We start from the raw sequence: 23282 nt of genomic DNA on the forward strand, positions 1-23282 counted from the left end.
AGATGGGGTTCCCTGCGTTTGCTGTCGTCTCCACTCCTCCGGCGTGGGCGGAACAGGTGGTGGTTGTTCTTGAGGCTTGGGAGAGCTGTATCCTTGACTCTTTGCAACCACGGGAGGTTCCTTGGCAAATACGCCGCGAAGCACTTGGAGAAAGTCCGCGATGGAGGATTTCTTCGCCAGTCAGCCATGCGCATTCGTCCTCGATCCTCCACATCTACTTACATCCCAGTATTGTGCCCAACCGCTCAAATACGGATGGTAGACCCTTCCATCCGAGCTCACATGTTGTCCCGGGCGCACCGACATGTCCTGGCTAGGTGTCACGTAGACCAAAGGCGGCTCTCTGGGGTATGCGTGTGGCACCCACAGGGCAATCGGGAAGCGGTAGACGGCGCCGCGAAACTGGACCGGTATCGTGCCGCCGAGGAGGAGAAGCAGGGCGGGCGCGCCATTTTCGTAGGCTGAGGAGCGAGTCAATGATGATGCGGTTGTGCCGGTCGCGCGAGAACGTCACGCACTGTAGACCTCTGTCTTGGGCGACAGCGACGGATACTGCCCGAGAGCTTCGGCGGCGTCGTTGTAGGTTCGATTGACGTCTATGTATTCCTGGACTGTCGGTCAGAAATTCCTGCAATCCTGAAGGGTTTTCGAGGGGCATACATTGGTGAGGACGCTGTAGAGCCAATTCAAAACGCGGTCGTTGACTGGGGGCATTGTCGGTGGGGAGTTGAGGTTGGAGAGCAGACGTCAGGTGCGGGACCCGACATGGATCTTGGCCCGCGCGGGCTGCCAACCCTGCGGACTCCCGCCAACACAGCACAAGTCACGATGCACAATTGTTGGAAAACTCATTCAAAGCGTATATTTCTTAGGGTATCAACTCCCTGCTCATAAGCCTATGTTACAACTGCGCCCAAATGAGGGTCCCGTCCTGAACGCCAAACAGGAAAAGCACGCTCAAACCATAAACACCCAAGGCATCGAAATTAGTGCTGGCTCCACTCGATCGTGTTGAGGTCGATTCCTTCCTGGACGAGCTCCCAGAGAGGGCTGAGTTCGCGCAGGAAGTTGACGCGTTCCTTGACGGCTTGAAGCACGTAGTCAATCTCGCCATCACTGGTGAAGCGTCCTATGCCGAAGCGGATACTGCTGTGGGCGCTTTCGTCGCTGCTGCCAAGGGCGCGGAGGACGTAGCTGGGTTCAAGAGATGCAGAGGTGCAGGCGCTGCCCGAGGAGAGGGCAATGTCCTTGAGAGCCATGAGGAGCGACTCACCCTCGACGTAGGCAAAAGACACATTCACACAGCCGGGATAGTGGCGGGTTGGGTCACCGTTGAGAGTGGTGTGCTCCATGGCCAACAGGCCGTCCCTCAGTCTCTTGGAAAGGGCGGTGATGCGCCTGCTGTCATACTGTTGCGAGTCAGCTCTGATCGCAAAGGCGATGGGAGAGATGGGTGTGTGTGAATCCAATCATAACCCCTGCTATGAAGCAACACTGTGTTTGGGGCACGATGCAAGCACCGCGGACATCCCCAGCGACTTCAGAAAGCCATGCATGTATAAAGCAGATAATCATATGGAACGAGGACGAAGAGTGGGAGAAACTTACAGGCATGTCTTCCTTGCAGAGGCGCGCGGCCTCGCCAAAGCCAATGGCAAGCGGGGCAGCAAGCGTGCCGCTCCTCAGACCGCGCTCCTGGCCACCACCGCTGATGATGGGGTCAAGCCTGACCCTGGGCCGTCTGCGCACGTAGCAGGCACCGATGCCCTTGGGACCGTAGAGCTTGTGGGCAGAAATGGACATGAGATCAATGTTCATCTTGTTGACGTCGAGAGGGATCTTGCCCACAGCCTGGGCACCGTCAGTGTGGAAGAAAATCTTGCGCTGGCGGCAGATGCGGCCAATCTCCTCGACGGGCTGGACGACGCCAATCTCATTGTTCACGGTCATGATGCTGACGAGGGCCGTGTCGGGCCTGATGGCCTTTTCCAGGTCGTCGAGGTTGATGAGACCGTTGGACTGGACGGGGAGGTAGGTGACGTCAACACCTTCGTCCTGCAGGTGGCGACAGCTGTCGAGCACGCACTTGTGCTCCGTCTGGCATGTAATAATGTGCTTCTTCTTACCCGACCGCTTGAAGAATCGCGCGACGCCCTTGATGCTCATGTTGTTGCTCTCGGTGGCGCCGCTGGTGAAGATGATTTCTTTGGGGTCCGCGCCGATGAGCTCGGCAATGTGGGCCCTGGACTGCTCGACAGCCTTCTCCGTCTCCCAGCCGTAGGCATGCGTCCGCGAGTGCGGGTTGCCGTAGAGGCCAGTGTAAAAGGGCAGCATGGCATCGAGGACGCGCGGGTCCATTGGAGTCGTGGCCTGCATGTCGAGATAGATGGGACGGGTGCCCTGGTCCATGACTGTTGCCTGCTTGAGGATGCCGGCCTGGGGACTCATCATGGCGTCGCCATTGATGGCAGCGTCCTTGGGAGCAATGCCCTTTTCGCGCAAAAAGGCCTTTTGATCAGCCTTGATGGCGGCGTCGACGTTGACCGTGGCATTGTTGGGCTTGGTCTCGGAGACGTATGAGCGAGTTGCAGGGAGACATCGCAGCGACGCGGCAGGCAGGGCGTGAGAGGGAATTCGCCTGGAGCAGGACCTCAAGGCGTGCCTCGCAGCTGAGGGAGTGAAGGCGGACATTTTGGAAAGGCGAAAGAATTTGAAGGGTTGCGGGAGCGGCGGCAAGAGATGGAGCGGCGGCGAAGCGAGGGCGATGTGATCAGATCAGATAGGTGACTAAGCGTCGATAGTCCAATGCAACCGCAACCGGAAGCGATGAATCCGAGCAAGCGAGCGCCAAGACTTTTGCTCTCGTTGTTGACTGACGATGCAGCGAGAAGAAGACGATCGAAGGGAGAGAGAAAGAATACTGCGCCTCATCCTCCAGCTCAGCCTCTCCACCAACTCTCCCAACTTGTTGCTGTCAGCGCTGTCGCTGTCAAGCCTCCAACTCCTCCCGATTGGCGGTACGACATCATCGGCCAGGGCACCAGACCGACCACGCCAAGCCACGCCCACCGGCAGTCGTCATCGTTGACTGACTTGCGCCCTCTTCTACAACTACCACCTCTCGCTCCGTACCCTGCCGCTACAAGCTATCCGACCCGTATCGCATCCTCTCCTCTGCCTCCTCCAAACTTCCGACTCTCCCAACTCCCTCGTCGCCAAAACATCCCCCACCATGAGCTGGAAGGGCTTTACCAAGGGCGTCGTGCGCGTAAGGACTCCAGCTGCCGTTGCCGCTCCCCATCCCGGTGCCTAACCTTGTACCTGTCTAGGCTCCCCAAGCCGTCAAGAGCAAGTTCAACCTGGTGAGTCCTGCCAACTCTCTATTCTCGCGATAGGGCTGACCAGGGTCGCCGCGCTCCAGGGAGAAATCTCAAAGGACCCTGTCTACATTGACGCCGAGCGGCGCTTCCAGGAGCTGGAAAAGGAAACCAAGAAGCTCCACGAAGAGTCCAAAAAGTAGGTTGCACTACCCGCCGCGACCCGGACTTCTGCTGATTTGCCTAGATATTTTGATTCCATCAATGGTATTCCCCGACCATGACACGCCCGCCGACCCCGCTACTGACCCGCTCGTCGCAGGCATGTTGGAACACCAGATCGAATTCTCCAAAGCCATTGCCGAAATCTACAAGCCCATATCAGGACGCGTGTCGGATCCAGACTCTTTTCTGGACGAGGGCAACCATGAGGGCATTCGCGCAGCCGAGGAATACCAAGAGATTGTCAAGGAGTTGCAGGCGACGCTGCAGCCGGAGCTGGAGATGATCGAGTCGCGCGTCATCAAGCCCGCCGACGAGCTGCTCGAGATTATCAAGATTATCCGCAAAGTCGCGGTCAAGCGGGACCACAAGCAGCTCGACTACGACCGCCATCGCGCAACCCTCAAGAAGCTCCAGGACAAGAAGGACAGGTCGCTCAAGGACGAAAAGGCGCTGTACAAGGCCGAGAACGACGTCGAAATGGCCACGCAAGAGTACCAATATTTCAACGACCTGATGAAGGCCGAGCTGCCCAAGCTCTTTGAGCTGGAGCGCGAGTTCATCAAGCCCCTCTTCCAGTCCTTTTACTACATGCAGCTCAACGTCTTTTACACCCTCCACGAGCGCATGCAAAACATCGACATTGGCTACTTCAACCTGACGCTGGACATTGAGGCCGCCTTTGAGGAGAAGCGGGGCGACATCAAGGACCGCGCCGAAGCCCTCGCCATCACCAAGTTCAAGACGACGGGCGGCGTAAGACGGCCCCCGGCCCTCAAGTACGGGAATAAGCCGCAGCTGGCAATCGAGGGCAGCAAGCCCCAGCTGGCCATCGAGTCGGGCCGCAGCGACTCCATCAGCCAGCGCCGTCTGACCATGGACTCCTCGGACGCGCTGCCGCCGCCCTCGTACCAGAGCGCCCTGGCCTCGCCGACCATTGCCGGATCCCTCGCCGCCGGCGGCACCGACATCAAGCGCAGCGCCAGCACGGGCAGCAGCTGGGGCGCAATAGCAAAGTCCAAAGGCGCGGCGCCGCCGCCTCCAAAGCCCAAGCCCGCGCGCTTCGCGGCGTCGCCCGCGGTGGAAAAGTGCACGGCGCTCTACGACTACGAGGCCCAAGCAGAAGGCGACCTGAGCTTCTCCGCGGGCGAGGTGATTGAGATTGTAAACCGGACGCAGAACGAGAACGAGTGGTGGACGGGTCGTGTTAGAGGCAAGACGGGCCAGTTTCCTGGTGAGTTTGTTGATTCGACTGTTGGCCATGAGTATCCTGCTGACTGAATGATGCAGGAAACTATGTGCGGCTGAACCCGCAATGATAGACCCCCAACCCATTGATGACTGCATATCTCTCGCCTTCTCGCTCTCCCCAAATTCCTAACTCATAGACCGGCCGGCGTCGTCTCGCGTAATGCCCGGGAGTCTCGTCGTCTCTGGCCTTTCTGATTTTTCTCCTCCAGGGGTCAAACGTTTCTCATCTTTTCTATCGACACATATCTCTTTGGAATTAGTCAAGCGAATCGAAAGCTCTGCCGCTCTATTTTTCTGGTGGTGCGGCTTCCTTTGCCCACGATCTGGTCGCCGCTCTATTTTTTGGGAAGACGCTGCTGTAAGGGCTACTATGTTTGATGGGGGCCCTGTTGGGACTGGGATTGGGTAACGGCTCGAATGGAACGATTGGGGGCGAGCAGAGGTGGCTGGTTGCCTGTAGGCTGACTGCCCTGACTGACAGGCGCGGAGCGAGCGGCACGGCGCAAGATTGGTGGCTGTGATGGCAACAAGCAAAGGCGGCGGCGCGGTGGGGGGACCCGCTGAGGGCGACGACGATGACGGGACGGTGCGCAGCACAATAGAGCAAGAGTCGTCGCTCGGCACGCCGGTCATGTACAAAACAACAGCTAGGGCCAAGGCCAAATATCAAGTCGTCGGAATGACACAATGACACCTCGGAAAAGGGAGCGGACTGGTTCCATGTTGCCTGTCATTGCCTGCTTCAAAGTCAGCGTGCGGTCTGCACGACTACCGCGCCCTGCCCCAACCGTGGCCCTGCAGGCCGTCATCGTCGCGCCGTTGTGGACGAGAATGATGCCTGCTGTCGATGAGCGTCGAGACGGTGGTCTGTTGTCGTTTTGCTAGGTAGCCTCTCGCTGCATCATGTGGCGGAGAAGAAGAGGCAGACACACAAGCAAACTTTTTTGAGAAAGGATTCCACGAAAGAGGAAGGATCACGGACAGACAGTAGTTTGTCCATCACCTATGTTCTCTGTGTTGTGCCGCAGTAGGGGCTGAATCGCTGAGCTTGCTTGCACCCCTCGTCGCTCAAGCTGTAGGTGTGGAGTGGGAAGGAGGTGTGTGTCGTGGATGCTGTGAGAAGAGGAGTGTTTATACCCTCTGCGTCCTCCCACGATCGCTGCGTCATTGGTCATGCGCGACGGCATGACTGAAGTTGGCCGCGAGCGTGTTGGAGGCTGGCTACACATGAATTTTGCGGCCATGTCTATGTCCAGTTCGGGCCGCCAAGATTTCAGGGGTTAAGGCGAGGTATAATTATCTCGCTCCTCCCGCGAGGTCTACACTTCTTCTTCTGGAACAAATGCGTCGCCGCAGCTGGGCGCTGCAGATGCAGATCTTGCCACACCACTACTCTCTACTTGTGGGAGGGGGCGTTGGGAACGACTTACACACAACAGGACACTGTGGAGGAAGTCCGGCGGGGAGCTTTAAAGGCTTTGGAAGATTGCTGCCGATGTGGCTGGGAAAGTTAAGGGCGAGAAAGAATGTTTTGCGGTGATGGAGATGTACGTCGGGGTGTGATCATGATGAAGAGAAAGGAGAGGTAGTGCTGACGCGCGATTGGGGAACGGGAAGCTGTGATCTAAGAGACTATCAGGGAGCGAGGGCGAAGGAGCAAAAGTGAGTCTTGGGGAAACCGTGCACGCGCAAAAGTGCGCGGTTACGTGAAAGTGTTTTCAAACTGCAGGTGCAGTGCGTTGGTCGAGGACGGGAAAGCAAGAAAGATGGTCGGTTTTATACCCTTCAGCTACCATGAAAGCTGATCACGCGACAGCTGACGCACATGTACTACTCAGGGGCTGTCCAGGTTCAGGGGCCGAGCGAGTATAAAATCTGCTCGCCCCTACGGTTCCTCCTCTTTCTCTCTGCAGACTTCCTTGTGTCGTTGCTGACGAGCACAGAGGAAGGAAAGGGAGGACTTGCGACTGGGGGAAAGTCTTTAATCTGTTGGCTTCACTTGCTTTGCTGCTGTTGTGTTGGGCTCACTTGTTAGGAAGTTGGCTAGATTACCGGGCAGCTGAAGTGCCAGGTTCTTAAAAGGGGAAGGTGGTCTGGAATAGCGAGATGGAGCAGTGCTGCAGAGCAGTGTTGAAGAGTGACGCTGACGCCGATCTGGTGGAGTGGCGGACCTGAGCGATTCAAGCAAGGTGGTAGCGACTGGCCGCTGGATTGCGCGCAAAGAAGGAAAGACAGAAAAGTGTGGGATGTGTTCAAAGCGTTTACATGAGCAGACTTCTGCCCACTGTAAGAAGTAGATAGGGATGCGGGCGAGAGCTTTACCGTGAGAGCCACAGTTTTTTATACCTCTTAAACTCCTCACGGATGTTGTCTCTTTGTCGCGCGCGCGCAAAGGAGAAGGCGCGCGTGAGTTCCTTTTTTTCCTGCAGCAGCGTCGCTCGGGTCTCAGGGGTTGAGTATAAGATCCTCGCTCGTCGATGCTTTCTGCTCTCCCTGTTAACCAAGAGGCCTCGAGCTTTTGCAGGTGTGTCAATGGACCAAATTTGCGACTGCTTGCTCTTGCTAGTCGAGGAACTGTTCACTTGGTCGGCGTGTGGTTTACGGTCAGGGAAGTGTTCGCAATCTACGCTGGCCCGAGAAGAGTAAAGGAAATTCTGTTAGTTGAAGACAGTGTCGCGAGAGGCCGAGACGAAGTCGCGATGACGCGAAACATTGAAGTGTGATGCTGGAACCCGCGGAGCGGCGCAGCAACTTCCGCAACGACGCAGCGCGAGAAACGCGCAAGTCTCGCCTGCGACAGACAAAGGATCCAGAAGCAAGCGCAAGACCAAAAGTGTCGTGGATGTAAGACCGGCGAGCCAGAGCGCAGTCATTGCTTTGGTTTCGTCAAGTTGCAGAGAGCAAAGGCAACTGGCTCAGTGTGGAAGGAAGGAGGACTAGCAGGGGGCTGATGCCGCTTTTATACCTCTACCTGATCAAATCGCCAATGCGCTGCTTGAATTGGAGCAGCACGCAGACCGCGTCGATGGATAGGTCTGCTGACCGAGGGGCCAACTGTTTAGCTGTTCATTTGCCGTTTCACGAGAAGGGGCTAGCCCTCCAACCCTCAACGCGCATAGTCCTCTGCCTCCAAGTATTTAAGCAGCTCTTTGCGCTCCTTGTTAGTTGTGCAGACCGGCAACCACTCTCGCCAAATATCGAACCACGCTGGAAAAGACCCTTACTTCAGGGATTCCACGCGCTCATGATGACTTTTGTTCCCTGAGACCAAGTTTTACCACTTTCTTTCGCCCGCGCGTGGAATAGCGAGACAAAGTCAATAATTGACTAAAAAAATAGCGAATGCTGCAGCATAGTGTATGAATGAAGGGCTACGACAATGTTGGACTTTCGCATTCGCCATCTACGACTGGGAACAAGCGGCGTTTTAAGTGCCCCTGAATCTGTCTGCTCGCTCTGCAAAAAGTCGGAGGCTGAAGCAAAGAAAAGAACAAAGAAAGTGATTTCTTTGAATTCCGGACGTACCACACAGTATTTCACCATGGATGTCTGCAGACACAGCACAAGTGCCGCTGTCAGTCAAATTAGACAAGCAGGCCGAGACGGCTTTTATACCTCGCGATTCCGCAGCGGCGCACATGACCGAGCAGCAACAGCTATCCAATTAGCAGAACAAACTGCAGACTGCAATAACGCGCCCCGACACTGTTTTGGCTGTCGCACGTCACGAGTGCGACATCTTCACCGCGACAGCGCGCAGCTCAGGGGTACTTAAACTCGTCCCTTTCGACAACACCTCCCGCTCACAAACGACTGGAAACCTCCCAATTAATAGTGAGGCGACGGGAATTCCGACGACTGCGTCTCCTGTGCGTCCCTTTGTGGTATCAAACGTCTTCTGGGCCACTCTTTGTGTCGCAGTCTCCAATCTGCATCGGCATCTTCAAAATTTCGCGCACCTGTAGAGGAAACAGTTCAACAACATCACCTCATGAGTGCTGTCAGCACAAAGCCTTGCTGATGATCCAGTTGGCAAGGAAAAAGCGACACAGGCACCATTACTTGCTCCCGTGCGTCGTTCTTCCCGCACCTCGAACAGCTCGCTCATGGCATTTTTTGCCTTCTCTGGGTGCATGCACCCGGCACAAAAATCTCTTGAGCACGCGCCATTTTTTTTTTTTTTCCGGAGTATCGAAATGCCACACAAACAACGATGATGAGTGAAGTTGATTGAACGAGTTGGAGTATCGACAGACACGTACGTACCCATGTGGTATCTAAAGCACACCTTGCTCCCGGTGCGTGCCTCTCTTCTGCACAAGCTGTGGGCAGTACACCCTTACCATCCCCGCCCCTCCCTCTCCTCTCTGATCGGTTCCCTCCTCCCTCTTCATGCCAATCATCCCATTCTTTTTTCATGGCCGTTCCGCATCCCCCACGCACTCGCTCCGCGTCAACAAGTCCAGCAGCAAAACAAAGAAAACGGCTGACAACGCGACCTAAAACTCCAAAGACCCTTCCTTCTATGCTCCCAAGGAATTGATGTGTGGATGGAATGATGGAAGAAGGAGAAAACGATCGTCTTGGGATTCAGGGGGGAGGAGGGGGGGAAGAAAGATCCAGAAGAAAAATCTCCAGACGCCGCTTTTACCCACCTTTCCATTCGTGCCTTTTCCTTGCACCAGCTCCGATTTCGAGTCATCCACGGCTGTCTTCGTCGTCATCGTCCACACAAGCTCGAAAAGATGTCTCGAAAGAGAGAGAGAGAAAATCCGCCGCCGCGGCACCGCCTCAGATATCCGAACTATCCATGGCCCAAATCTCCACGTCCCTTACGGCGCTGCGGTCGACGCGCTTGACCACGCGCCGGACGTCCTTGTCGCGCTCGTCATCTGCGAACCCTGCTGCTGCTCCAGCTCCAGCACCCGCTCCGCTGCTGCGCTTCCGCTTGTGGCCACCGCCAACACCACCGCCAGCGCCATTGGCGCCGCGGCCGCCCCTGGTACCAGGGCTGCTCATGCTCTCCTCGGGGCTGCTGGTCAACGAGCTGCTGCCGCCGCCGTTGAGGTGGGACGGAGTGCCCGTCGCATTCGTATTCGCAGCGACCGTCGTCAGCCCCCCACACTCAAACACCATGTCCGCAATGCCAAGCCAGCGCACACCATCCCACTCTCTCCGTCTGAGCTCGTTACCGAGAATGCGCTCGCCGAGGGCGCTGGCGGCCGCGTCGAGGCCGTCCATGCCGGGCATGACGCCCGGGGCGTGGACCAGCAGGCGCAGGGCCCACAGCTTGGGCGTGTGGCGCAGGGCGGCGCGCACGGCAGCGGGGTTCTTTTCCTCCATGGCGACTCCGAGCTGCTCGAGCAGCGGACAGGCGCGCAGGAGCGAGTTGAGCGACGAGGGGGTGAGGAGCCACTGGTCGGACAGGAGGAGGTGCCTCAGGTTGTGGCCCAGGTGGCGCGTGATGGCGGCGAGGTAGTCGGCGGCGATGGTGGCGTGTTCGCGGCCGATGCGCGGAGAGGGCGCGGTGGTGGTCGAGGTCGCGCCCGTGCCGGGGTTGATGTCGGGGGTGTGAGGGGAGCTGGTCGAGGTGCTGACCTTGAACTCGTGGGTTGCGTTCGTGTAGACGGAGGTTGTGCTTGTTACGCCATTTGCAGGGCTAAATGCTGTGGTGCTGTTGCTGGTGGTGCTGGGAGAGCGCTGCGATTGCTGCCGCCGGCGCGTGCTGACAATGTAGAGGCTTTCGAGCTTTTCGAGCTGCGCCAGCAGAAAGACTTCTTTGTGGTCCAGCGTGTCGCCGCGCATGACTTTGAGGTTTTTGGGGATATGTTTGGGGGTGAAGAGCCGCCACGTCTCGTCGACAAATACAGTCATGGGGTCGTCCGTGGTGCAGTTGATGAAGGTCATGTTCTCCAGAGTGTCGACTGATACGACTGCTTCCATGTCGATGCTGTCTGCTCTCGTGTAGAGGTTGATGAGTGCCATCTTCTTCAACGGCAACACCGTCTTGGCCGCTATGCACCGACCAAAGTAGGTATTGAGATTCGTGCTCTCTTCGCCTTCATCCCGCATCCGCGGGCTAAAGTGCATCGTCAGGGCCTCCAGCTTCTTGGCATTCACAAGCATGACGGAAATGTCGTCTGGATAACAGAGAGGATCTATCTCCAAGGCTTTGAACTCGCGCAGGTTCGGCAGAGGTGGTATCACAACGCTGGGCCGGGGTATCCGAGTATTTGGGAATTTGAGGGTGAGCGAGGTCAGCGCGGGACACGCCATTATGCCTTGATATACAGTGGAGAGCGGTTTGGTGTTGAGTTCCCAGCTGTGTAGAGTCAGCCAAAGCCCGCCATCTCGTCCTGCGGCCGTACCTAAAGTGCTCCATCTTGTCCATGCGATCCAATGCCGCTCTCACGGCGATATTCAACATCATGGAATTGTCCGGAACGCGGCCTTTGGCAAAGTCGTCAATGTCGCTCTCGCGCCAGTCGCCGACCAACCGGAAGCTGCGCACGTAGCGCGAGACGTTTTTGGTGACGAGTCCATTCAAGCCCATGGTGAAGGGAGAGCCGCTCCCGAAGCCTTCCGGGCGGCCATTTTCCTTGTAGCGCAGTTCGCTGTACGATCGCAACGTCACCTTTTCGTAGAGGCGGGGCAATGCCATGTAGTACAGCAGCCGCGAAGTCCGTGTAAGGCGGGCGAGGTCATCGATTTCGTCGACCTGTTGCGCGTGGGCGGTTAGCTCGTCTCTTCAAACAGCGCATTCGCGACGGACGTGGACGTGTCTTGAACACGGCGCAAATGTCCGGACGACATGACGGCAGCACTTGTAGAGCCGCGTGCGCCGCGGTGGTTGTGTGCTCGCGAGAGGCAGCTGAGGACGCGAAATAGGCAGAAGCGGTAACACACATGGGAGAGGATGATGGCCAGCAGGTTGAGCGGGAGGTTGCGCTGATCGTAGGCGGGAACGGGGCTGGTGTAGGTGATGGGCAGCTGGGGCGCGTGGAGAGCGTCAATGTTGATCTTTTGCTGCTTGGTCGTCGGCATGGCTATGGCTGGCTGGCGGTCTGGGTTCAGGTTGCGGGCGCCAGCGCCAGGGTCGGCGGGGTCTGGTGGGAGGTGGTCCCAGAGCGAGCGACTGTGTCGGACGGAGTGCGAAAGGAATTTCGGTAGGACAGCATTGGCGGTGGGAGTCGGGTTGACGACGTCTTGAAGAGAGGCGTCGAGCTTGTGTCTGTGTAGATCCAGGTAGCAGGGACCACGGGCGCGACACCGAACCTCCCGGATGGTCGTGGAGCCGGTTCGACGACCTGAGTCTTCGGGTTCCGCCCGCGCGGGAGCGTGCATCTCCACCCCCTAGCCAGCCCTAGTCAGTAGTCCCTGATGCCAATGCGAATCCGAACACCCACCCCAGTTCCCCATCACACGTCATCAGCTGCAAAGAGACTCGTTCCATTCCATTGCTTGTTCTTGCCCAGCATGAGGCTCTGTCGACTATGAAAATCCCCATCGTGTCCGTCATAAAATCATCCAGTCCCCTTTTTTCGTCCGGCCCTTTCCGCCGTCACTATGCATTGATGTACTCAAAACCGCCGCCCGTCCTATGACCTGGCCGTTGTCGTATGCCCTGCCGGATGCTTTTCGTCCGAAAATCAAAACTCGTCCCATGTGCCGGCCGCTAGCTCCCGCCGCACTCCCGTTCTTCTGCCGATCCTGTGGCTAGGGCACCTTTGTCGTCGTCTAATTGGAGAAGTCCATATACCACGGCTCTCTTCCATTGTAGCGAGCTCCGGGCGCAACAAACGGGATCGCAATCGTGCCGGCGAACACGTCGTAGTCGGGCACTCGACCAGTCCAGTCGCCCAGCTGCTCCTCCGGCACGCGCACAACGATGCCGCACTCGTAGTTGCGAATCGACATCTTGGGCTTCTTGGTTCTCAAGTCAACCGTGAAGGAACCCCAGGCGCTTTCCGTCAGATTGTGGCTGCCAACGTAGACCCACGCAACATTGGCGCCCTTGTCGTCTCCTTCTGCCTTGCGCTGTCCGCGGGCCAACATGATCTTGCTGTGGCTCAAGACACCCGGTCTCGTCGACTGATGATCGCGCATGCATTCATGAGGAAAGTTGTCAGCCTCAAAGAACCTTTGGCGAAACGTGATTGTGCCCGCCGCATTGGGTCCACCTCTGCTCGATTGGATCGTCTGCTTGGTTGGGAAGAAGACCCTGAAGTTGGCCGTCACATCCGCCGCCGTCTCCGCAGTCGCTGGAACCTTTGGATTGTAGGGCGTGATTTCCTGGCCTGTGCCTTGTCAGCAAAGGTGTAGCCTCTGTCGGGACAGGGGACCATACCTCGAGCGGCGGCGAGCATCTGAGCAGCAAAAGGTACCTTGAGGGCTCCGAGAGAAGCCGTCGCATAGTCAACTTCGGTCGAGTCCGCCTCCAGGTTCAATGATTTGACCGCGCGGCAAAGAGCTGTGATGCCAGTGAGGTGCGCCTCGTTGCCATGATGGATGCCGGCACTGCAAGAGTCAGTAGATGCAAACTTGGTTCATCCTTTGGGACTTACAGGGAGTGGACAAAGGCAAGGTCCTTGGTGCGCGTAAAGTCGAAGCGAAGAAGGCTTCCCAAGAGACGCTCGCGCAATCCCATTTCGCGAAGATAGTGGAGCAAGTCCTTTGCAAAGGGAGGCAAGTCCTCCTCCTTGGTCGACTGGCCCTCGGGCAGGCGTGGCAGATCAACCAGGAGGACAGTGTTCTCCATGACGCCTCTCTCACCCCAGTCCCAATCTGTAATGTTGGCCGAGGTGACGACGATGCGGAGAAACTTGGGGAACGACAGAAGGAAGAATTTGGAGTGGAACAGCATTCTGGAGCCGCTCATGTCGGCAAAGTAGAGAGAGACATTGGTCATCTGACTGACGGCTTCGCTCCAGACGTCGCGCATTTCCTGGGTAGGTATGCCACGGATCCAGACCTGCTTGGTCTTGTCGACGTCAATCTTGTTGTACCACCATTCCGTATCAAACTGAAAGGTGCTGACGACGACCAAGCCCAGATGATTTTTCTGAAGAATCTCTTCGATCTTGATGTCGCCTCCGCGCGGCTGTCCGAAGCACCATGTCTTCTTGATGGTCGGGTTCAGGAATTCTGGTTCAAGAGGGCGGAGACCTTCAACGTCAGTGGTCGTGTCATCGTTGGGAGGGTTGTAGGTAGCGTAGGTCGGCGTCGGGGCTTCGGCGTCGAGTCTGGCGTGGGCGAAGGCCTGGTTGCGGCGGATCGCAGTGCCCGGAGCACGTGGGGCGACGCTGGAGGCGCGGCTCTCACCGTCATCCTCCTGGCGAACTCTCTTAGAGTCGCGGCTGTCGTCCGGGGCAGGACTGGTCTGGTCGACGTCACGCTTGCGCGCGTCCTGACGTGCCATGCGGTCGCGCTCCATTTGCTTGCGGTCGAGTGTGGCAAGTGAGAAACCACGGGTGGGTGAGGGAGGATGCTGTGAGTCGTCTGAATCAGAGTCTAGGTCAATGATCTCGACAGTAGGAACCTCTTGATCTTCACCAGTGTTGTTTTCTGTCGCCGGTTCGGGATGCGCATGCGCGGAGGAAGAGGTGGAGTCGTGAGGGCTTGAAGCGGGGACCTCCTCCCCGAGCGACAGAAGAATCGCGCGGCGCAGGCGCTCTTCATCGGAATCGTGATTGGGTGAAGCCATTGTGAGGTGTGGGAGATGTGCATGGATGTTGAAAGGTGTCGGCGTGGAGTCGTCGGTCGGCGCGTCGATATGGAGACGGACGCGACCAGAGCGACGCCCAGTCACGTTCATCACTAGCGCCATTTACGAGGTTCCCCCGGACTTCAGCCGGTGAATAGCCGTCTCTCCGCCGTTTTCCGTCCCTTGCCGGACCTGCATTTCTCCTGTCGACCACTCGGTGTCCGTTCATGTCCACCGCATCGTTATACTGTATCCGTACTCGTGTCTGCAATTCATTTCTCGACGGAGTTTTGATTGCACCGTCAGGAGGTGTGAATGTCAGCCATGAGCAGCCCCATCGGCGCTCCACATCTCTCCGACAGGCATCTTTTCACTATCGCGGATAGCCTGTCTTCCGGCTTGCATTATTCTGGCGCCAGTGTCTCCATGCAAGCGACCATGTTGTTGATCTGCTGAATTTGTGGCTGCACGGAAAACACCATCGGAAATCACACGGCATGCCTCTATCTGCTCATTCTGCAACTCTTTGAATGTACCTTGATTGAACTAGATCAACCTCCATGAAGGGTGGATATAAACACCACCCTGTCTCCCTTCACTGGAAACTCATATTCCATTTCCCCCTCGATCTCCCAGTCCGACTCGTCAAGCGGTGGACCAATCAAAACAATGATGCCCGGTCGTCTGTCAAAAGCAATGAGCGGAGTCAAAGGTCCTGGCAGACAGATACTTACACCACATACCCGTCATCGCCGTTGGGCTTGACCACAAAGAGCTCTTTGCGATGATCTGTCATGGTGTTCTCACACAGGTGTGTCACAAGAGCCTTCATGTTGGCCGGGCTGTCGTCTTTGTTTTTGGCCGGCAGCGCGATGTTGTGCTTGGACTGGTTCGAGAAGAGAATCTCAAGCCCTCCACTGCTCTGTGTCAGTACATTCCATGACGCTGGGAATGTTTGATTGATCTGCCTACCCAAACTCTACCTCGATTGGCACCACATCCTCGCTGTTTGCCGTCACCACGCTGGTCGCAGTCGTCATGGTTTTGTGGTGGAGCTGTTGCCCTGCAGAGGAAAGCTTGCTCGCGTTCAAATTTTCAGCACTGATCCTCTCGGAGACCTGATGTAAAAGCCAGTGCTTGATCCGGTGGTGGTTGATGTTGTTGTTCTTTGGTTGTCGAGCAGCACAGCAAACGCTCCGTCTGCCGCGGCGGGAAAATTACGCGAGGGAGCTAGCGCCAAAATTTCGTGGTGAGCTGCACCATCATCACCACTCAACAACACTGCTCTGACGCATCTTCATAAAAATCAAGTGAATTATTGAAAAGAAAAGCTTCAGAAACCTCAAAACTCGCACGCTTGAGATGGTCAAGACAACCTCAAACTTCATCGCGGCGGGCGGCAACCGAAACCCAGCCGCCGCCGACTGGGACCCGCATGGCTCAGGCCTGCTTGCATACGGCGCTGGAAACAACGTTGCGCTATGGAATCCTCTGGTGAGTATTATCATACTTTTTCTTCTTGCTTCTTCTTCAGTCTTTCCTTTCGAGTCTCAGTCCTTTCTCTGCATTCATTTCGGCGACAAGTCGCTTGCAGTCCAATCAATTCTTTTGCGTTGTCATCAGAGTCCAGTCCATCGGCATCCCGTCTTGCCCCTGCAAGTTTGCATTTCGTCCACACATCTAGTCAATCTCTCGGTCTAGAGACTGACGTGAACAAGGACGCAAGTCATCGTGGCTGCCATGCGTTGCTCTCTGGCCACACCCAGACCGTCAACGTGGTCAAATTCTTTCGAGGCTCCAAAGACCAAAAGACCATCCTGCTCACCGGAGGCGCCGACAGCAGCATCAGGATATGGGCCAGCGATGCGTCGTCAGCCACCGGATTCAAGCAAAAGGACGTCTTGGCCGCGCATTCGGCGTCAATCAACTGCATCGCCACGCTGCCCGATTCCGACATCTTCATCTCGGGCGCTGCAGATGCCACCATCAGGGCCTGGAGGCTGGCCGCTGCTGAGGACGGCTCCCTACAAACGACACTTCTCCAGGTATGTCTCTTGAACCATTTAAAGTGCCCGACGACTGAATCGCTTCCAGACAATAGACCTCCGCAAGAACCCCAAGACTGCCTACTTTCCCTTGTCAGTATCTCTCGCTCGCCTCTCCCCCTCCACTCTGGTCTTCGCCGCAGCTGGCACCAAAAACTACATCCAAATCTTCGTGCAAGACAAATCCGGCAACTTCTCGAATGCCGCGACCCTCAAAGGCCACGAAGACTGGATCAGATCACTCAACTTTGCGCACGAAAATCCCGCACACGCTGCATCGGATCTGTTGCTTGCCTCTGCCAGCCAGGACAAGTTCATTCGTCTCTGGAGATTTCACGCCGGCGAGACTCTCCCCGAAGTCAGCCGCGCAGCCGACAACCCTGCCCTTGGTGCACTGGGCAAGAGTCTGCACAACAAAGCCCACCGCCTGGATGATGCCGACGGCGCACCGTACACAATCACGTTTGAGGCGCTTCTCGTCGGCCACGAAGACTGGATCTACTCTGCACAGTGGAGACACTCGCTTTCTTCGACTCCCGGCGCCGACTCGTCGGAGCAGACTCTTCAGCTCCTCACCGCATCCGCCGACAACTCACTCGCAATCTGGTCGCCCGACCCACTCTCTGGAATCTGGGTGAGCACGGCACGACTGGGCGAGATTTCTGCCACAAAGGGCGCGACGACCGCCACCGGATCGACCGGCGGTTTCTGGATCGGCTTGTGGTCTCCCGACGGCAACTCAGTCACATCTCTTGGACGGACCGGGTCGTGGCGCCTGTGGGGCTACCACGCACAGGAGGACAGATGGACGCCGCGAGTGGCCGTGTCGGGCCACGTCCGCGCCGTCAAAAGCCTGTCCTGGAGCCCCGACGGATCGTACCTGCTGTCGACGTCGTCGGACCAGACCACCAGACAATGGGCGCAATGGACGCGTCATGAAGGCCAGTCCGTCAGGTTGTATCACGAATTCTCGCGGCCCCAGATCCATGGCTACGACCTCAACTGCCTCGCGACGCTCTCGCCCCTCCGCTTCCTCTCCGGTGCTGACGAGAAGCTCCTCCGCGTGTTCGACCAGCCCGCCTCGGTCGCCGAATTGCTCGAGACGTTGTGCGGCGTTGCTCCCCTCAGCGAAAAGTCTGCTCTCCCAGACGCCGCCAACATTCCCGTGCTGGGCCTCAGCAACAAGGCCATCGACAACGCGGCTGCGGAGGCCGAGAATGCAAACGGGGAGGCGGAAGTTGTGGAAGAGGCGACCGAAAAGCCATCAAACGCTCTTTCTCTCACACACCCTCCGCTCGAAGAGCACTTGAGCCGCCACCTGCTATGGCCTGAGCACGAAAAGCTGTACGGCCACGGCTACGAGATCAGCTGCGTGGCAGCCACGCACGACGGCAGCCTCGTCGCGACTGCGTGCCGTGCCACATCAGTCGACCACGCGGCAATCCGGCTGTACGAAACGGGCACCTGGCGGCAGGTGGCGCTGAGGGAGCTGAGCAAGACGACGAGCGAGCCGACCATGAAGCTACATTCTTTGACGGTGACGGGGCTCGCCTTTTCGCCTGGCGACAGCAGCTACCTCGTGAGCGTGGGGCGCGACCGAGTGTTTGGCCTGTGGGCGCGAGACGGCGAGGACAAGGCGTCAGGTTACAAGCTCGTGCTCTCCCAGGAAAAGGCACATTCGCGCATGCTCCTGGGTGTCTCGTGGGCGCCACTCGTGGAGCAGAACAAGATCTTCGCCACCGCAGGGCGCGATTCAAAGATCAAGCTGTGGCGGATTGCCGAGACGGACGGCAAAATCGCGACTGCAAACATTGCAACGCTCCCCGCCGCCGCGCCCGTAACGGCGCTGTCGTTCTCTCCTGTCGTCGTTGGTGCGGAGAGGCAGATCTTGTTAGCCTACGGCACTGAGAAGGGGGCAACCAGCATCGTCGTGTTTTCCGCCGACGGATTTCTGAAGGGAGAGGTTGATGTCGGCGCGCTGCCTGTCGCGAGCCTGGCGGACGAGGTGGTGCCGAGCGATGCAATCACGTCGCTCGCGTGGAGGCCTGGCATCACAGCCGATGGGAAGTTGGAGTTGGCGATTAGCAGCGACGATGGGAGCGTGCGGATCTTTGGCGTGGAGCTTTGATTTTGCCCTAAGATGGATTCCCCGGCCGCAAGTCGTATGCAGTCTTCGACCATATCCGTTGGAGCTCATTGACAGTAACGTCGGTCGCCACTCAGACTGTGTCCCAGAGGGTCACGACAGACACGAAAGTACAATAGACAATGCAATCCATCAAGCGAAACTACCATCACGCCAATTCCCTCAACCTGGATCTGGAGCCTCCTCCTTGGAGGTGGGTGGGTGCCTCTACAAGAACGGCGTTGTGGCTCAAGCGGGGAGAGGTGCGAAGTGCGGTTTCCGAGCGATCCTTGACGAAGAGTTGGAGCCGAGCGGCATGAATCTGAAGGCATCGTTGCAGGAACTGCTTGGCGGCTTAAGATACTTTGATGTGCGACGCTGTGTCGCCCGTGACGCTTGAGCTGAGGTAGGAGCACTTACGATTGTACATCATAACAAGGGTACAAAGACAGACCCTGTGGATAAGGTGCAGAGTTGAAGCAAATCTGTCCCTCAACGTTTTGCATGAGCTGAACTCGGTTGAGTAGACTTCACGTCAAGAGTTGGCCTTTTGGCAGCCAACGCTTTGCTATCTGTTGGCCTTTCTCGGACAAGAAGGTGTTGGAATGTAGTTCCGCAGACAGAATGTTCAGCCTGCACCTTCTTGTTGCATCGTCTACGTTGCGAGCTTCTGCCAACCTGGAGTTCCTGTGGGAAAGTACTGAGAGGAGTACGAGGAACCCGACGAACCCAACAATCATCGCCACCCGTGGAGAAAAGACGATGATGGTATATTAAAGCGCTGACGAAACATTCAGGGCTCCCCGGGGCGATTGAATTCCTGATACCACTCCTCCTTTTAAAGATGCCTCCTCTTCCGTCCGTTCGTCCGTCCGTCTTCGCAGGCATCGCCTGATTGAAGGAACAGTGACCACTCTTTCCCATCTATCGCCTGGTCTAGGAAACTTCTGTGTTTCTTTGCAGGCAGCCAATACACAAAATCCTATCACTTCTAGCGCTTCACCTTTTGCGCGATCCTCACAGAAGACGCGGCAAGGACAGCCAAATGGCATCAGTCGCTGATAATGGCAAGCGTCATTGCAGCTCAGTAACTCCAATTTGCAGTTTCCAGTCGCTTGCTGGACAGATATTTCGCACATGCGATCTGTCTGGTTTGCTCTTCATCTCTTACACAAGCGTGAATACCTGCGGCGGTCGTCCCTCCTTCTGGCATTCCTCCATGAACTCGCCGTACATGATGCCATTCACATAGCACTCTCCCACAAGCTCGTACACGCCAGCACTCTCTCTGTCCGCCGGACGATCCATCTCATCATCTTCGCTCTCCACACGACGCAAAAGGTACGGAACCTTTGCACCATGTAGCAGCGCAATTACGTCGCCTTCCCTCGCCTTCCAAGGGCAGATTCCGGTCATGCCGTTCTCAGCAACAAAAAAGCAGGGGTCCAGACACGTCAGCGTTGTGGTGTTGTAAGAGTCGTCGTCAGAGATCGGACCAGACATGAAGCCTCGTTGCTTTCCCGTCGTTTTTTCCAATATTTCGAACTCCCAGTGCGTCCACAAGTGATCCCGATAGTCCGGGAATCCATTCACCCCATTCGGCCGGGCTTGGTACTCTACACGTTTGTAGTCGTTGAGACTGAAGCCGTACGTCCAGTGGCCGTGGGAACCGCTAGGGTCAAAAATCCATATGAAGACCTTGGACATCTCCTCATACCTACCACCGGGGTTGAGATCTTGCATGTATTGGTCGGCTATCATTGTGCGATCATTCTTTCCAATGGCCCTGATGCGAGATTGTGTGTAGCCGAGGAGATGGATCCGTAACGGATCAGTGGTGCTGCTTAAGAGATGGACGTCTGGTGTGGTGCCGCCCGTCGCACAAAAGCTCCATGGTTGGCTTGTGAGCAACGTTTTGCTCCATTTGCTCCTGCCCTCATGTGGCACGGCCCATGTTGGCTGCTTTGCATCCTTCCACTCTTTTTCAGCCTGTTGCATTCCTGTCTTTGAAATTGTCCGCCGCCACGTCCGGTTTGTGTGAAGGTGAATGCAGGAAAATATTTTCAAAGATCGATACTTTGCAATCCACCACCGAGTGAAGTCAGCAAAAACCTGGGGCTCGGTCTTTTCGTAGTCGGGCTTTATGCCATTGCTGACTTCTTCAATCTTCGAGGTCTCACGAGCAAAAGAGTAAAGCGCAAAGAGCTTGTCGCGAGGCTTCGTGGCCTTGAAGTCCATTGCGCCGATGAGAATTTCCAAGATACCCGGTTGGTCGGCGCTCGAAAGACTGGAATCCAGAGTGTGCCACATTGGAGGCAACCAACTTCGCTCCCGATGCTCGAACCAGTCACCGTTTGCATGGTTCCTTTTATTGTCAAGAAATGTGGTCATAGCAACCATTTCCTTCCAATGGACCTTTTGCTCTCCACAGTGAACAACGGCTTTCCGGGCTCGTAAAGCTTCTTGCACAACCCAGACGCGGTGAAACCATGGTTCGCTGAAAAGGTGCTCAATGATGACCACCATTTTTTGGCCTGCAATAGTGTCCAGTTCTTTTGTGGATGCATCCATTACAATGGATGGAATGTCATAGAGATCCTTCATACTAAGGGCAGTGACGTCGCCCAAGAATCTCTCACGTTCAGCCACTGACAGTCTGTGGTCCTTGCCAGGGCGACATGGACACTGGCTCTGACTTTGCACAAGTCGAGGGCACACTCGATTCTGGAGGTCGTAGATGTCGCGAGTTGTTCGTAGAGCAATTTCTGTGACGGCGTGTCCCTCCCCCAGCCAGATGTGAACAGTGTTGGCAACCCCGTATATTTGGTCCATGATATTCACCTGTGCGGCCTTTTCTTTGTCATCATTTTGGTTGATACAGATGGAATCGACCCATATTCTGAGCTGGTTTTCAGCGTCTCTAAGCCTCCGGAGTGCTTTCTCGACAGTGCAAGGGACGTAGAGAGAGAATTTTGACCCCGCACGGCCAGAGTTCCAGCTTGGTGTCATGGTGATTTCTGCTCGAGCTGAGGTTTCTCCCCAGCAGTATGAAAGGGCGTCGAAGCTTGATTCTTTCTCGGATGCGTTTTCCAGTGAAAAAATTTCGAAACTGCCTCTGATGGGAGCATCAAAATGACCTGGCTCTACCACAAGGACCCGAATAGTCTTGGAATCTGGAGTCAATGTGGGGAACCACTTGGCCCGTTGGATCTGAGCGTCGGTCTCCTCGATGGCGGAATCTAGCTCTGGCAGTTTTTCGTACAGTATTTCAATGCTCGCGCTCCTGACAACGTTCGCCCATGCTAGCGAACATGCCATGGGAATCAATTGTAGGATGTCTCCTCGCCGAAGGAAGTTGAGCCAAATTTCTTTCAGAGAATCAGAGCTGCTATCAATTGTCCACGTGTGCTCAAAGAAGTCTGAGTTTGCTGGTCGGTTTCTGCCCAACTCGATAGTACGGGGCGTGGCGCGTTTGTTGCACGGGTCAACTCTCGCTTCAAACCAGGATCTCTCGGCAGGAGGAAAATCAGCCCAGCCTGTAGCAACCGGTCAGACAGTCACAATCTGAAGACTCGGCGGGGTATCCATCTACCTTGATCATGAGACACCACGGTAAACTGGACTGAAATCACCCTCTTGGCGTCGTCGGGAATACGCAACTCGATGTACGCAATCTGCGGACAATTGTCGCCCACAGCAACCAGACAACAACGGCTATCCCTAACAGAATGAGTGGCGAGACCTTCCTGAGAGGTGCCCGAGGGGGAGTGATTCGATGCTGACACGCCGGCCTTGCTCGGGAGTTTGTGCAGTCGTGCCTCGTCTTTTGATACCCAGCGCGGCGAGCACTCCACTGATGCTCTTGTACCATCAGTATACCGATCATGTAGACCCATGATGGTGTAATGGGTTGTCAGAACAGCAGAGAGGGGATTTCTTGTGAGAATGTGGTCCTGGCTGGGCGTTGAGGAGAAAATTTCTTTCAAGAATATCTCTCTGGTGTGTTTTCGGCATTTTTACATCGAACAACTCCAAGTGCTGTCAAGTGGAGTAGATCGTCTCACAGGCCTTGAGCGCGCATTGGCCAAGCTGCTCCACTTCGTCCAGTCTAAGCGCGAGGGAGTAATTCCAGACGAAGAAGAGCTCCGAACTACGCCACACTTAGAGTTACTCTAAGATGCAGAATTATAATCATCTGCGATGCGACTGGTTCTTACGTGGACAAGTTGAAAGAGAGGGAAAGAACAATCCGAGGCCATCGCGATTGCAACACTGAAAGGTATTTCAATACTTGCTGGCGATGTGTGGTTGCTTATTTTTGGAGATATCGTTTCTTTCAGACAACGGATAGAGTATTTTGTGTACAACAAGAGAGATTACACAGCGCCGTGTTGCTATTGGTGGTTGAATTTTAACACCCACTTTTGAATGACTGACACCATATAGTGGTGCGCGCAGGCACGCCTGCTTGCTGACTTGCGACATTCAACATTGGATTACTACCTCCCTAATTAGGTTAGTGTCGTCATTGTTTGCTTAATTGCTTCTTACTGACCACCTCTTGAATCTACCTTATCACCACCTCTCGTAGCACGCTGGTAGTCTCTCCAGTCGAATTG

General features: G+C 56.1%; 9 protein-coding genes across 9 annotated transcripts; 2 read left to right on the forward strand and 7 right to left on the reverse strand.

Moving 5' to 3' along the window:
- Nucleotides 1-34: 34 nt before the first annotated feature.
- Nucleotides 35-714, reverse strand: BKA78DRAFT_353998 (UEV domain-containing protein; the record flags this gene model as incomplete). Its single annotated transcript, XM_066891651.1, has 4 exons — nt 35-171; nt 223-461; nt 519-606; nt 661-714. Coding segments are annotated over 4 exons (518 nt in total), but the record flags the coding sequence as incomplete, so codon positions are not given.
- Nucleotides 715-847: 133 nt separating this feature from the next.
- On the reverse strand, nt 848-2725 carry BKA78DRAFT_317795 (pyridoxal phosphate-dependent transferase). Its single transcript, XM_066888737.1, has 2 exons — nt 1609-2725; nt 848-1409 (listed from the first exon to the last, which is right to left on the reverse strand). Exons 1-2 carry the CDS (start codon nt 2689-2691, stop codon nt 987-989), a joined length of 1506 nt encoding a protein of 501 aa, XP_066742255.1. The 5' UTR covers nt 2692-2725; the 3' UTR covers nt 848-986.
- Nucleotides 2726-3232: 507 nt separating this feature from the next.
- BKA78DRAFT_354000 (BAR domain-containing protein) lies at nt 3233-4858 on the forward strand (the record flags this gene model as incomplete). Its single annotated transcript, XM_066891652.1, has 6 exons — nt 3233-3268; nt 3330-3362; nt 3422-3516; nt 3565-3584; nt 3640-4773; nt 4830-4858. 6 exons carry the CDS (start codon nt 3233-3235, stop codon nt 4856-4858), a joined length of 1347 nt encoding a protein of 448 aa, XP_066742256.1.
- A 10-nt stretch (nt 4859-4868) lies between these two features.
- On the reverse strand, nt 4869-5593 carry BKA78DRAFT_157939 (uncharacterized protein). Its single transcript, XM_066883055.1, has one exon. It carries the CDS (start codon nt 5421-5423, stop codon nt 4917-4919), a length of 507 nt encoding a protein of 168 aa, XP_066742257.1. The 5' UTR covers nt 5424-5593; the 3' UTR covers nt 4869-4916.
- A 3727-nt stretch (nt 5594-9320) lies between these two features.
- On the reverse strand, nt 9321-11625 carry BKA78DRAFT_157989 (uncharacterized protein). The gene is made up of 2 exons (XM_066883057.1): nt 11159-11625; nt 9321-11112 (listed from the first exon to the last, which is right to left on the reverse strand). The coding sequence occupies exons 1-2, from the start codon at nt 11449-11451 to the stop codon at nt 9582-9584; spliced, it is 1824 nt and encodes a 607-aa protein (XP_066742258.1). The 5' UTR covers nt 11452-11625; the 3' UTR covers nt 9321-9581.
- Nucleotides 11626-12527: 902 nt separating this feature from the next.
- Nucleotides 12528-14493, reverse strand: BKA78DRAFT_354002 (tyrosyl-DNA phosphodiesterase-domain-containing protein; the record flags this gene model as incomplete). Its single annotated transcript, XM_066891653.1, has 3 exons — nt 12528-13087; nt 13138-13307; nt 13355-14493. The coding sequence occupies 3 exons, from the start codon at nt 14491-14493 to the stop codon at nt 12528-12530; spliced, it is 1869 nt and encodes a 622-aa protein (XP_066742259.1).
- A 241-nt stretch (nt 14494-14734) lies between these two features.
- Nucleotides 14735-15771, reverse strand: BKA78DRAFT_317811 (ubiquitin-related modifier 1). The gene is made up of 3 exons (XM_066888738.1): nt 15466-15771; nt 15237-15410; nt 14735-15177 (listed from the first exon to the last, which is right to left on the reverse strand). The coding sequence occupies exons 1-3, from the start codon at nt 15531-15533 to the stop codon at nt 15045-15047; spliced, it is 375 nt and encodes a 124-aa protein (XP_066742260.1). The 5' UTR covers nt 15534-15771; the 3' UTR covers nt 14735-15044.
- Nucleotides 15772-15813: 42 nt separating this feature from the next.
- On the forward strand, nt 15814-18699 carry BKA78DRAFT_372149 (WD40-repeat-containing domain protein). The gene is made up of 3 exons (XM_066892725.1): nt 15814-15987; nt 16212-16538; nt 16588-18699. The coding sequence occupies exons 1-3, from the start codon at nt 15856-15858 to the stop codon at nt 18664-18666; spliced, it is 2538 nt and encodes an 845-aa protein (XP_066742261.1). The 5' UTR covers nt 15814-15855; the 3' UTR covers nt 18667-18699.
- A 1131-nt stretch (nt 18700-19830) lies between these two features.
- BKA78DRAFT_372155 (heterokaryon incompatibility protein-domain-containing protein) lies at nt 19831-22559 on the reverse strand (the record flags this gene model as incomplete). The annotated part of the gene is made up of 2 exons (XM_066892726.1): nt 19831-22199; nt 22256-22559. 2 exons carry the CDS (start codon nt 22557-22559, stop codon nt 19831-19833), a joined length of 2673 nt encoding a protein of 890 aa, XP_066742262.1.
- Between the last annotated feature and the right edge of the window lie 723 nt (nt 22560-23282).

The sequence above is a fragment of the Phyllosticta capitalensis genome (assembly GCF_038381095.1).
Source record: "Phyllosticta capitalensis strain CBS 128856 chromosome Unknown BKA78scaffold_7, whole genome shotgun sequence".
NCBI classification, from domain to species: domain Eukaryota; kingdom Fungi; phylum Ascomycota; class Dothideomycetes; order Botryosphaeriales; family Phyllostictaceae; genus Phyllosticta; species Phyllosticta capitalensis.

Excerpts from the sequence above, each read along its gene's own strand:
- BKA78DRAFT_317795 (XM_066888737.1), bottom strand. The coding sequence starts at position 2,691 with ATGTCCGCCTTCACTCCCTCAGCTGCGAGGCACGCCTTGAGGTCCTGC. Across the intron at positions 1,410-1,608 it reads TCTGCAAGGAAGACATGCCT|TATGACAGCAGGCGCATCAC; the intron begins GTAAGTTTCTCC and ends GACTCGCAACAG.
- BKA78DRAFT_157939 (XM_066883055.1), bottom strand. The coding sequence starts at position 5,423 with ATGACCGGCGTGCCGAGCGACGACTCTTGCTCTATTGTGCTGCGCACC.
- BKA78DRAFT_157989 (XM_066883057.1), bottom strand. The coding sequence starts at position 11,451 with ATGGCATTGCCCCGCCTCTACGAAAAGGTGACGTTGCGATCGTACAGC. Across the intron at positions 11,113-11,158 it reads GACAAGATGGAGCACTTTAG|CTGGGAACTCAACACCAAAC; the intron begins GTACGGCCGCAG and ends GACTCTACACAG.
- BKA78DRAFT_317811 (XM_066888738.1), bottom strand. The coding sequence starts at position 15,533 with ATGACGACTGCGACCAGCGTGGTGACGGCAAACAGCGAGGATGTGGTG. Across the intron at positions 15,411-15,465 it reads CCAATCGAGGTAGAGTTTGG|TGGAGGGCTTGAGATTCTCT; the intron begins GTAGGCAGATCA and ends GACACAGAGCAG. Across the intron at positions 15,178-15,236 it reads AAGCCCAACGGCGATGACGG|ACGACCGGGCATCATTGTTT; the intron begins GTATGTGGTGTA and ends TGCTTTTGACAG.
- BKA78DRAFT_372149 (XM_066892725.1), top strand. The coding sequence starts at position 15,856 with ATGGTCAAGACAACCTCAAACTTCATCGCGGCGGGCGGCAACCGAAAC. Across the intron at positions 15,988-16,211 it reads TTGCGCTATGGAATCCTCTG|GACGCAAGTCATCGTGGCTG; the intron begins GTGAGTATTATC and ends GACGTGAACAAG. Across the intron at positions 16,539-16,587 it reads TACAAACGACACTTCTCCAG|ACAATAGACCTCCGCAAGAA; the intron begins GTATGTCTCTTG and ends AATCGCTTCCAG.